At 48.7% G+C, this 12,305-nt stretch overlaps 2 protein-coding genes across 6 annotated transcripts in view; one reads left to right on the top strand and one right to left on the bottom strand.

Moving 5' to 3' along the window:
* The window catches only part of AP2A1 (adaptor related protein complex 2 subunit alpha 1), a 35,602-nt gene extending 32,741 nt beyond the window's left edge, over positions 1 to 2,861 (bottom strand). For 3 of the 5 annotated variants that reach the window (XM_060281107.2, XM_060281108.2, XM_060281106.2), the window contains exon 1: positions 2,677 to 2,861. In XM_060281107.2, coding sequence (XP_060137090.1) covers positions 2,677 to 2,743 — 67 coding nt within the window. In that variant the 5' untranslated portion in view covers positions 2,744 to 2,861. Of the gene's footprint in view, positions 1 to 2,155; positions 2,337 to 2,676 lie in introns of those variants that run through there. The other 2 variants (XM_060281109.2, XM_088655024.1) reach the window with 2 other exon arrangements.
* Positions 2,862 to 8,093: 5,232 nt separating this feature from the next.
* The window catches only part of TSKS (testis specific serine kinase substrate), a 29,099-nt gene continuing 24,887 nt past the window's right edge, over positions 8,094 to 12,305 (top strand). Inside the window, exons 1-2 of the mRNA XM_088655030.1 lie at positions 8,094 to 8,390; positions 10,895 to 11,132. Coding sequence (XP_088511156.1) covers positions 8,194 to 8,390; positions 10,895 to 11,132 — 435 coding nt within the window. The 5' untranslated portion in view covers positions 8,094 to 8,193. The remainder of the gene's footprint in view (positions 8,391 to 10,894; positions 11,133 to 12,305) is intronic.

Here is a 12,305-nt window from a genome sequence, read left to right on the forward strand (position 1 = left end):
GTCTGACTGTTCATCTAGCCTGTATCATATACTCTGATTGGCAGCAGCTTTGTACAATCTCAGGCAAAAAAAGGCTCTCTCATCATCTGCTACCTTATTTGTTTTTAACTAGGATTCTAGCAATTGAACCTGGGACCTTCTACACACAAACATGTGCTCAACCACCGAATTATAGTTACTTCCGTACTATTTATTTACAGAGGTGCCAGGGCCACCTACGATGTTCAAAGGCAGCCTCAAATCTAGAACATCATACACAAAGAAAACTGCCATCTCCAAGCAAAGACACAGGGAAAGAGGCCTGTGTCTCCACTTAAAGGTAAAGGGACCCCTGACCATTAGGTCCAGTTGTGACCGACTCTGGGGTTGCGGCGCTCATCTCGTGTTATTGGCTGAGGGAGCTGGCATACAGCTTCCAGGTCATGTGGCCAGCATGACAAAGCCGCTTCTGGCGAACCAGAGCAGCGCACGGAAACACCGTTTACCTTCCCGCTGTAGCGGTACCTATTTATCTACTTGCACTTTGACATACTTTCGAACTGCTAGGTTGGCAGGAGCTGGGACCGAGCAACGGGAGCTCACCCCGTCGTGGGGATTCAAACCGCTGACCTTCTGATTGGCAAGCCCTAGGCTCTGTGGTTTGGACCACAGCACCACCCGTGTCTCCACTTACCCATTGCCAATTCAGATAGTCTTTAAGCTATGCTGAATTTCCTACAGCAGGGGTAGGGAACCTATGGTCCTCCAGAAGTTGCTGAAGCGCAGCTACCACCAGCCCCAGCAAGAACCACCCAATGGCCAAGGAAGATGGGAGTTGTAGTTCAGCAATAGCCAGATTGCCAAAGGTTCCCCACCTCTGCACTGCAGGATGATTCTCTCCTGCCCCCCCCCCAATTAATTTCCAGTGAAATGAAGTTATCTCAAGAATGTTCCAACATATCACATAACTACATTTTGTCACGGCCTGGTCAAATTCACTTTTTAATAATATTTTCTATTATGGAGATGGGTTGTGCTCTTATACTCAGATTTCTTTGCTAAACCTCAGTGGTGGGAGTAGAAGGGAGAAGAATAGGTTTTAGGAGATCTGCTGTCTAAAAATGACGATATGACATTAAGCCTGCAAGTTGTCACCCACAAAGTATTGTTCTGGTAACCGCTACTTGTATTGTTCTTGCAAAATTGATGTTGCACAACACTTGTGTCTGTGGGTTTCTTTGCCAAGGAGAGGAAGGGTGGAGGGGAAAACTAGAATCATATAATTCTAGCCTCTGGCCACAGAGTATCCCCATATACTGGTAAGCAGATGAAAGCTGGATTGGGATCTCCTCGGTTTCAAATATAACACCCTTGTTTCCGTAACCACTATAATCTCTCCTAAGATCATAAAGGCAGTTTGAAAAAGCCCAGCGACTGGAAATTTATGTGCTCGAGTGTCAAATAATGCTAGGGTTTTGTAATGAGCCACAAATGTGTACTCAACAGCCATGCTCTAACAGAGCCACACATTTGACCTGTTACTGTTGCTCCTCTAGACGCCAGCCAACAGCCATTGGGTACAAACCCCATGGAAACAATGTCCTACCCAACAAGAATCAGAAGCCCTGACACAATTTATTTTGTCATTTCAAAGCAGAATCTCCCCCCCCCACCATCCTTTAAAAAACAACAACACCACAACACCACAGGATGTACATAGCTGTTCCTCATTTGCTGGCAACAACATTCCTTACGGTGCCAGATCCGTTTCAACCCTCCACAGCCCTACATGCAACACAACACTCCCAAAAGAAAAGGCAATGCATGCAAAACATAACTCAGCCCAAGGGAAGTTCTGGAGCCAGTCCATCCAATCTGCCCAATGACAAGGCCCGAGTACCGGCGCCTGATTCACCTGCAACCTCTTCGGATGCCCTTGCTTTAGCAGGGGAGGAGAACCCCAACTCCCGCCTGGACAAAGCGGGGAACCCCTCCACAGCCCTCCTGCCTCTCTCCTCTTCTCATTTCCCCCAAAGCCTCACCTTACCCCACCCCACCCCACCCCTGCCTTGCAACTTCCTGCTCATCACCCCCATTCGCCTTTCTCCAAGGCCTTAAGTCCTGGAGTCAAGGAACACCTGGCGCTGAAAACTGCACATCCCACTGGCAGCATCACCTGCGTAGCCCTTGGGTGGGGGAGTTCCTCCAGCGAACCCGGCATCCCCCAGTCATCCAGGCCACTTCTGTCTCCCTCCAGCTGCACCCCCCCAAAAAAAAATCCCACGACGATGCCCATTTCTCACAGTGCCCCACGCGGCCCACTCTCTTCGCGAAATGCCAAGCGTGTCCACTCTTAACCCATCACCCTACAGTGGCTCGCTCGCTCGCTCCTTTCCCCCCACGCCCACACTCGCCACGACCCCCTGCGAGGAGCCTGGGAAGAGCCCCCTCCGTCCCTGCCTGCCTCCTCGCCACCCAAGCCAGCCTTCGCCCTCAGCCAACGGCCGCCCCCTCCGCCGGCTCGCCCACCGCCCTGGCCGCTGTCCGACCCGGCCCCTCCCGAGTCCTCCCCGCGGTCCGAGACCCACCCCGACACCCCACAGCGTCTCTCTTCCCCCTCCCTCGCTTCCAATGCCTCCCTCCTCCCCCCCTCCACACCCCGCGGTACGGTCTTCCCCAAGGTCCGCGTCCCCTCACAGTTTCGGATGTCGGAGATGAACACGGCCAGGCCCCGCATCCCGTCTCCCTTGGAAACGGCCGGCATGGTTGCGGTGGCGGATCGGGACCCCCTCGAGCGACGCTCCCCCCCGTTCCGCTCTCCGCTCCGCGGCCCCGAACCTGGCCCAGCAAGCAAGCAACCGAACCCGACCCGGACCGACCCGATTGGCCGCTTGCTCCGTCCGTCGCAGGGACGCTTCGCCGTCCTATTGGGCCGCTGTGCCGCCCCTCAACTCTATCCCTGCCTCTATTGGTGGAAATCAAACCAGTCTCCCCGCGATTTGCCCGGCAGGTTTAAATCCCGCCTGCGCTCCGCCCTATTGGTTCCAGTGGGCTCCTTATGTCAAATAAGTCCCGGACTGCTCGGCATTTTCCATTGGGCGGGAGTCACCGCAAGTCCCGCCTGCAGCTCCTTTCCTCCCGCCCCTTCAGATAGTCTCTCTTTCCCGGTGGCCTCTCATAAATGTCGCTCAACAGATGCTCCGCCCTACCCCTCCTCCCAGCTCCCCTTTTCTGGCGCTTCTTGCGAAATCAGCAAACTAGAGGATTTTTTTTTCGTAAAAGAAAAAGAAAGAAAACCTCCGCCCAACTGACAGGCGGTCAACACTTCTTCTAGGCTCTTATTGGACGGAAAACTCCTTGTCCTTCAAGCCAAATTCCTTGTCGCATTGGCTGAATGGGCTGACAGGAGAACGGCGGCAAAAGGAATGGTGGGGAGCGGAGGCTTGGAGACTGGTCTGCATTTCCGGAGAGGCGGTGCGAATGTCGTCACTAAGTTTGAGCCAATAGGCGCTAGGAGTAGAACGTAAAGGGGAAGAACGCGGTGTGTGTTCTAATCCGTCACCTTTCGGGGGCTGAGTTTGAGTCCTGCGCGCCACGTTCCGACGCGTTCTTTTGCTTTAACGCTAGAGAGCATTGGTCCCATAAAGAAGTAGGTGAGCCATTAAAGTCCATTTTTTAAATAAAAGTCATAGTAGGGTAAATCTTTATGAAAAGAACTAACGTGTCATAAAATACGTAGTGAGCAAACTTTTGCCTCTTCAAACTCCCCTGCTTCCAGGGATACACTCCTGGCAATTCCCCCAATAAAGCAGTTGCAGGCACAGGTATAATTGCAAAAGGCCATAGCCTTCCTGGGCTGTTTCCACACATAATGAAACGGAAACTATTACCATTTTATTTTATATACCGTACCCCACTTTTTATACCGAAAAGGCTCTTGAGTGCAGTAAAAGATTCTCAGCATAAAATGAGGTTGGAGTCTAGAATCAGGGCTGCATTTCCTTCTCTAGACATTGGCCTTCCTTTGGCCCAATGCCGGCACGCTAGGCAAGTCACTCCTACTAAGCATCTCAGAGGCAGTGAGTAAGTGCTGAGTATCTGAAACTTGCTCAGCTGGTGGCTGAAGGATGCCTTTCCTTGCTCCTCATAGGTACTGAGGACCTTACAGTCAAAGGCACCTGCAATTGGTGTCCATTGGAACCTGTAGGGTGGAAGCCAGGGAGACCCAAGAGCAAATGGAGCCCTTGCAAATGGCAGGACGAGCCAGCTTAATTCTAGTTTTGTTCCCATCCTGCTTATTGCCGAGTTCTACAGTGGCACCGCTGAGACTAAGGAGGAGGAATCCAGTGCCACCCTTAAGTCTGTTTGTGAGGCAACATTCACACTGTATCACCACACTATGATGCCACTTTAAATAGACATGGCTTCCCTCAAAATTCTGGGAGCTGTACAGTGGTACCTCGGTTTACAAACACAATTGGTTCCGGAAGTCTGTACTTAACCTGAAGCGAACTTTCCCATTGAAATAGTTACAGGTAGGTATCTGAAGAAGTGTGCATGCACACGAAAGCTCATACCAAAACATAAACTTAGTTGGTCTTTAAGGTGCTACTGAAGGAATTTTTTTATTTCCCATTGAAAGTAATGGAAAGTGGTTAATCCTTTCCAGATGGTCCGTGGAGTACTTAAACTGAAGCGTACTTAACCTGAAGCAAACTTTCCCATTGAAAGTAACGGAAAGTGGATTAATCTGTTCCAGACGGGTCCGCGGAGTACTCAACCTGAAGCGTACTTAACCCGAGGTATGAGTGTAATTGGTTCCGGAAGTCCGTACTTAACCTGAAGCATACTTAACCTGAAGCGAACTTTCCCATTGAAAGTAATGGAAAGTGGATTAATCCGTTCCAGACAGGTCCGCAGAGTACTTAAACTGAAAATACTCAAACCGAGGCATACTTAAACCAAGGTATGACTGTAGTTTGTCAGGAGGACACGCCCTCCCCTATTTACTTCACAGCTGCAGTTCTCAGAGTGGTTTAAAAACCAACCTTGCTTAAAGTGCTTTCATGGCACTTTAAATGTATTGTGTCAATGGGGCTGAAGTAAGAAGGCAAAGAGGTGTGGGCAGTCTGAGGTTGGGCCAGTGCCCCATAAATGAGATAGCCTTCACTTGTCAAAGGGATGGGACTGAGCAGCTAGAACTCCAGCTATTTTGGACTGCAACTCGCATCAACCCCAGCCACTCCATAGAATAGTCAAACCTCGGCTCCCGAATGGGTCTGTTTTCAAAAGTTTCCGCTCCCAAACGCTGAAAACCCGGAAGTTAGTGCTCTGGTTTTCGAACGTTTTTCAGAAGCTGAACATCCGACACAGCTTCCGCTTGAGTGCAGGAAGCTCTTGCAACCAATTGGAAGCCACGCCTTGGTTGTAGAAAGTTTTGGAAGCTGAGCGGGCTTCCAGAACGGATTATGTTCGACAACCGAGGTTTGACTGTACAGTAGTACATCGGTTTCGAACATCTCCGCTGACAAACATTTTGGTTTTTGAACGCCGCACACTCGGAAGTAAATGCTTTGGTTTTTGAACACGCCTTGGAAGTTCAACATGCCACATGGCTTACTTATTGAGTTTGTTTTTGTTTTTCAACGTTTCGGAACTCGAACGGTCTTCCAGAATGGATTACGTTCGAAAACCGAGATACTACTGTAGTAGAAAGCATGTGGAGTCAAACCAGGTGTCTGTCTAATCTGACTCTGGGATGTTTTGCACATATAGTATTGCTAAACCATGGTTTAGTGTTACAGGGGCACACTGCAGCAAGCCTCTGGCTTCTATGCTCCTTTCTCTGGCGTAGCGCTGAGGAGGAAATCAGAAGTTTCCATAGCTTGCTTTTTAGGCTACTCATAGTTTAATGTTGCATCCAACCCCTAAACTGTGGTGAATCTTAACTGTTGAAGCAAGCCAGCTTTTTAAACTATGGGTTGAAATTTTGGTTTTAAAGTTTGTTATGTTTTGATGACATCATCATAACCATGCCAAGGAGGGAGCAGCGGCTCTTTCATGTAACACTAATCTGTGTTTAAGTATTCGATGTGAATCAGAGTAGTGTCTGCAGCTCACAACTGATATTGTTGTTGTTTAGTCGTTTAGTCATGTCCGACTCTTCGTGACCCCATGGACCAGAGCACGCCAGGCACTCCTGTCTTGCACTGCCTCCCGCAGTTTGGTCAGACTCATGTCGGTAGCTTTGAGAACACTGTCCAACCATCTCGTCCTCTGTCGTCCCCTTCTCCTTGTGCCCTCCATCCTTCCTAACATCAGGGTCTTTTCCAGGGAGTCTTCTCTTCTCATGAGGTGGCCAAAGTATTGGAGCCTCAGCTTCACGATCTAACTTTCCAATGAGCACTCAGGGCTGATTTTCTTCAGGATAGGTTTGATCTTCTTGCAGTCCATGCGACTCTCAAGAGTCTCCTCCAGCACCATAATTCAAAAGCATCAATTCTTTTGATATTTGATAAACAACTGATATTAGTGAGTGAGAAACTCTGGTCCCTGGCAAAGCAGATTCTGTGTTGGCGTGGAAGAGCATAACAATAACTGGCTCCTCCAACACGTAGCTCATGTGTGGGTGTGAGACACAAAGCACTGTGTCATTCACTATTTACTTACTAAAGGCTTAATAGCTGTGGCAGTGAAGGCAGATGTGATACAGGCAGATGGAGCACAAATCTCAGAAATAAATGCAATACCTGTGACTGGTTTTAACAATCCAGAATTCACCCGTTCAACTGCCAAAAGAAATATATTCTCTGATGCTATCGGCGTCACCAGAGGAACTCTGCCAACTTAACCTTAATGCCAAAACAGATGGTTGCCAAAAGTTGTTAATCATCTCCATCATCTGGTGATCAGACTCTGAAATACACAGATTCCATTTCTTGCTGTTCTGACTGATGGGGGAACTAGGCTGGGTGAATACTGCACATTTAAAGCACATCCCTCCAAAAACAAGAATCCTAGGAACTCGCAGAGCTTCAGCCCAGTACCCTTAACAAAGAGTTAAGTTTCCAGGGTGTTTTGTGGAGGGGAAATATGCTTTAAATGCATAGTGTATACACAGCCTTAGACTCCATTATTTTATCTGATCCTGCTTTTAATGGTACTACAGCTACCTCATTGACACTTATGAGTCTTGCTGGTCTTCTCTAGTGTGCATACATAACGTTTTGCTCGGCTGCAATGTGAAGTCTCCTTCCTTGCCTCACAGGTAATAAACTTTCAGGGGGGGGGGGGAATTCCTGCAGGCTTGTCTCCAGAGGCAGCCTATGACATGACTCCTATTGCAGTGGCAAGTAGGTTCTTCTCTGCGTTCTGGTTCGGCCTGTTAGGCAGACGAATCCTGACACCGAGCAATTTAGTAAAAATCCTAAATCAGCAAATGAAAGGCTTGTCTGCAGTTGGCAGTTTTGTTCTGCTCTTGTACCTTTCGAAGAGGTAACAAAACAAAACAAAATCTGCCAAATATATAAAGACAGAGATTTTTTTGTACAGCATGAAGGAAACAATTAAGATTTGAAAAACAAAGCGAGATCTTGAAAATTCAAGAGGGGAAAAGATGGAGATCAAACCAGAGCAGAGAAACAGTAGCTTGTTAAAAGTTTTGAGAGTTGTTAGGAGAGCTCCCTGGAAAAGATTGATTATTAAAGCAATTGGGGAATTTCAGTTCTGTGAGGGGAACAGTGGGTTTCCTAACAACTCTCAGCACCCTTAACAAACTACAGCTCCCAGAATTCTTTGGGGGAAGCCATGCAAATTTAAAGTGGTATGATACTGCTTTAAATGTATAGTGCAGATAGGGCCTTAGTGTCCTCCAGATGTTTTGGACTACCACTCCCATCGCCCCTCATGATTGGTTGTGCAGGCTGGGGCTGACGGGAGCTGAAGTCCGAAAAACTAATTGAGAGCACCAGGTTCTTCTTTCCCATGGCGACAGCATTGACATCACAGAATGTTGGCGGTGCAAGGCAAAGATAGGAAGGTGGGGGGTCATGTGATCATTGGTGCCATGGCAACTGTTGTGAGGTCATGGGGAGCAGCTGGGAGGCCCCCGCCCTCCCTGGAGTGCCGGTTGGCTTGGAGGCGGTAGATGTTCCCTGTGGTGGCACAGGAAAGAAAATCCGCGCTTGAACCAGATAATCCATACCCAACCCAGGAATGGCCAACATTGTGGTGAAGACCATCTGGCAGTCCAAGGAAATAAACGAAGCTGGAGACACATCGACGGGGACGGAGAGTCGGGCTCAGGGCAGCAAGGAGCAGCTGGGGAAGTCGAGCAGCCTGAAGGGCTTCCCCAAAAAGAAGAAAGCCGTCTCTTTCCATGGGTGGGAGCCCTGGGAAGGGAAGGGGTGGAGGTGGAGTTCAATGCACTACTTGGGAACATGCTGGAATCTGTTGGGTGGGACTGGAGATCAGTGGTGGAGTCCATCTCCACTGGCGACCCTGCACGAGATGTGGCCAAACTACAACTCCCAGCTGCCCAAGCAAGCATGACTGGTGGCCAGGGATGATGGGAGTTGTAATTCAAGAAAAAACAGACGAAGAACTCAGGCTAATAATAATAATAATAATAATTTATTTATACCCCGCCCATCTGGCCGGGTTTCCCCAGCCATTCTTAGTGGCTTCCAACAAAACATTAAAATACAGAAATCAATCATTAAAAGCTTCCCTAAACAGGGCTGCCTTGAGATGCCTTCTAAAGGTCTGGTAATTGTTGTTCTCTTTGACCTCTGGTGGGAGGGCATTCCACAGGGTGGGTGCCACTACCGAGAAGGCCCTCTGCCTGGTTCTCTGTAACTTGGCTTCTCGTAGCGAGGGAACCGCCAGAAGGCCCTCGGAGCTGGACCTCAGTGTCCGGGCAGAACAATGGTGGTGGAGACGCTCCTTCAGGTATACTGGACCGAGGCCGTTTAGGGCTTTAAAGGTCAACACCAACACTTTGAATTGTGCTTGGAAACGTACTGGGAGCCAATGTAGGTCTTTCAGGACCGGTGTTATGTGGTCTCGGCGGCCGCTCCCAGTCACCAGTCTAGTCACCTAGAATAACCCTACTGACAAATCAAATATGAATTGATATAAAAGGTGGTAAATTCATTCTCAACTTTAAGACACGCAGAGAATCTCTGGATACACATTGATCTTCTTAAACTTAGTTCTCTCTGAAAAACGGAGAAAACAATAGGATACACTTATATGATCTCTTTAAACTTAGCTGATGAAGGTAAAGACGCTGAAACAGGGCCCTGTTCTGGCTTCTGATTAATGATTGAGACTTTAAGACTTTTACATCAAACAGGACATTGATAGATCCTGATTTTGGGCTAGCATGAACTCGACCCAATTTAAAGACTCTCACATCTGATGCTGCAACAGATTATTGTTGTATATATATATATATATATATATATATATATATATATATATATATATACACATACATATCCTTGTAGCTTTGAGTTTACAGCTTCTGTATGGCTATATGTATTTTTGTCTTTGCAATTCATATTTGATTTGTCAGTAGGGTTATTCTCACTATTGAATCTTATATTGGCCTGAGTTCTTGGTCTGTTTTTTTCTTGGTGCATTTACTAATGGGAGTTGTAATTCAGCATCATTTGGAGCGCCAGAGCTCCCCCCACCCCTGGTGTAGACAGTCCTGCGCTAGATGGAGAAGCAGCCTTAAGGTTCCCTCCAGACATCCATTTTATTGTGCAGCCATGACGCTTCGTGCTTGTGATAGTGTATCAGTTCGGTTTCCCTTTCAACATGCTTTGCGCCTGCAGAGGTTTCAGGGTGGCCATGCTGCTTCGTTCCCAATCAGTGCATGTGCTGTAACATCCTGCTGAAATCCTGTAACTTTTCATACCGCAAAGTATCGGCATGGTGGGGTTGTCCCCGCTGTTGTCGCGCTGTAGCTCAAGAGTTCCCTTCCAGACACCAATGACGCAATAAAACGGCAGAAGCTTCATAGAACTAATAAAAACAGAAGGGTGTGTGAACAGCCTGGTACAAATCCTCCACTAATGTGTTATTCTTGCACCGCCGACATGTTGCAGAATGACCCCCCCAAACCCACCTAGAGTCTGGAGAGGCCCTAAAGCATTTCCCCACGTTCCTGTGCAAGGGGTTTTGTCTACAGCTCTAGAAAGCTGGGTGGGTGAGTGTGCCACACCAGAATTAGTGTGGTCTGACTCCTGATCGTTCAACAAAGATAGGTGCTAGAAATCTTCCCTCCTCCGATAACTCAGGGACCCAGGTATCCCTGCTCCAGTACCCTGTGCCCCCTGAGCCCTTCCCATGGAATCAAAGATTTCTGCCTCCTAGAAAACCTTGCTCTAGCCACCTCAGTTCTCGCTGAGCCACCTCAAGCCTGTTCCTCTCTCCTCTATGCTCTTAGCCAGCCCCATGCCTCAAGCAAGTACAGTATGGTTCTTGGAAAGGAACATTTGGCAAAGATGCGCTCAAGAGAGTTGTTGTCACTGAGAACCCATAAAGCCTGGTTTTGTGTCTGCCCCCTCCCCTTTTAACCTACCTGGTGCCTTCCTCTCGAGACCTAGGATTTCTGCCTGCTTTCCTTAGGTATTTGGCTCAGAAAAGGGGTTAGGACTTGGAAACTGTAGTCTTGGGAGACCAAATTGTGACTGGCCAAGAGCCAAGAGCACCCTTCTCTTAGAAAGCGGTCCCCTTCTCTCCCCCCCCCCTTACAACTGATGCCACAATAAATCTGTTAGCCTCTGAGGTGCTGCGAATCCCTTTTTGCTGCACCAGACAAACCCAGGTGCTTCACTGAAATCTGAAAGTGACCGCGTCTTGGCTAATGTATGTATTTGCCCTTTTCTCCCCCCACACACCTCAGGGTTGAGCCCACCGTGACCAATGAAAACCCCAACCTCAACTTGAAGCGTTCCTCCGCCTGCACCAACGTTTCACTCCTGAACCTAACGGACGGGGAGCGTGATGACTCCACCACCACTGAGAACGAGTCCACAGATGACGGGGGTCCTCCGGGAGGAGCAGGTGGCGAAAGAAGGGATCCCTTGCTCCCCATCAAGTCAGCGTGGTCCGAGGATGAAGATGACACCTCCAGCCAACAGGTAATGAGAGCAGTTGTAAAGACACGTTGTTCTGTCGTGAGGGCGACCAGTTGAAACCACACTCTTCCCAAACAGAGACTCTCGCCCTTTCCGGGCCTGGTCATACATTTCGGATCCATAGCCCAGCCTGGATACGTTGCTCCCAAACCATACATACCATAGAGCGTGGTTCCCTGAACTCATCCCCAAATGCCCCATACATCACCCTATAACAAAAGCATAACGGTGTGCACAATCCGCTAAGGAATAAAATTACAAAACACTTAATTGCACACTTATTCAAAACCCAGTTAAAACTGCGGTTTAATTCATTCAATGAAATTGAATCGACTTGGTCAAGTGGAAACAGCTTTTCAAAGTCTGGTAGTCATTTGCATCTCTCTGCCACCCTCTTGCCTCTCCCTGGTAATCTCACTGCCCCCTGGCGGGCGGTGCACCCCACTCTGGGAACCACAGCCCTAGAGCACTGCACATGGACGGGGGTTGATGCTGCCTGAAAATTTGGGCCGAAGTTCAGTTGCAACAACCAAGCATAGGGTGGGCTGTTTATTATGCATCACCCTAAAAGGGGAGGTGTGTCACCAACCCCTTCGCCCACCCCACAGACAGGCATAAAAATTTGCACGAGGTCGTCTATATGAATTAGATGCGAGTTTACAAGTAAGTGGCATAATTTAGATGCAAGGCATCTCACCGTAGTGGGAAAGGCTGTGACCTGGGGGAGTTTGTGTGCCTGCTTGATCTTGCTAGGCTGTCGACGGGCAACTTTGAGGTCCCTGTTGCTCTCCCTTCATAGAATCATAGAATTGTAGAGTTGGAAGGGATCCTGAGGATCATCTAGTCCAACCCCCTGCAATGCAGGAATATGCAGTTGTCCTATAAGGGGATCCGACCTGCAACTTTGGCATTATCAGCACCGTGTTCTTTGTTGTTCAACCAGACTTGGACCACACAGCCCTTCAAACAGGGCCACCCTTGCCAAGCATGGCCAGGTTTTTAAAGCTGAGCAGAAGCTACTCTGAACAAACGTCAGGCGGACACAGAATCCGTCGCTGGCGGGTGGTGCTGTTTCTGCAATGCACCTTGGTCAGAGGCTGCAGGGGGTGCAAAATGTGGCGTTTCCCCTCCTGTGGGTGCGGGCTGTTGTGGGTCACATAACTCAAAGGCTGTAGA

The sequence above is a fragment of the Zootoca vivipara genome, chromosome 12 (assembly GCF_965207765.1).
Source record: "Zootoca vivipara chromosome 12, rZooViv2.hap1.1, whole genome shotgun sequence".
In the NCBI taxonomy this organism is placed as follows: domain Eukaryota; kingdom Metazoa; phylum Chordata; class Lepidosauria; order Squamata; family Lacertidae; genus Zootoca; species Zootoca vivipara.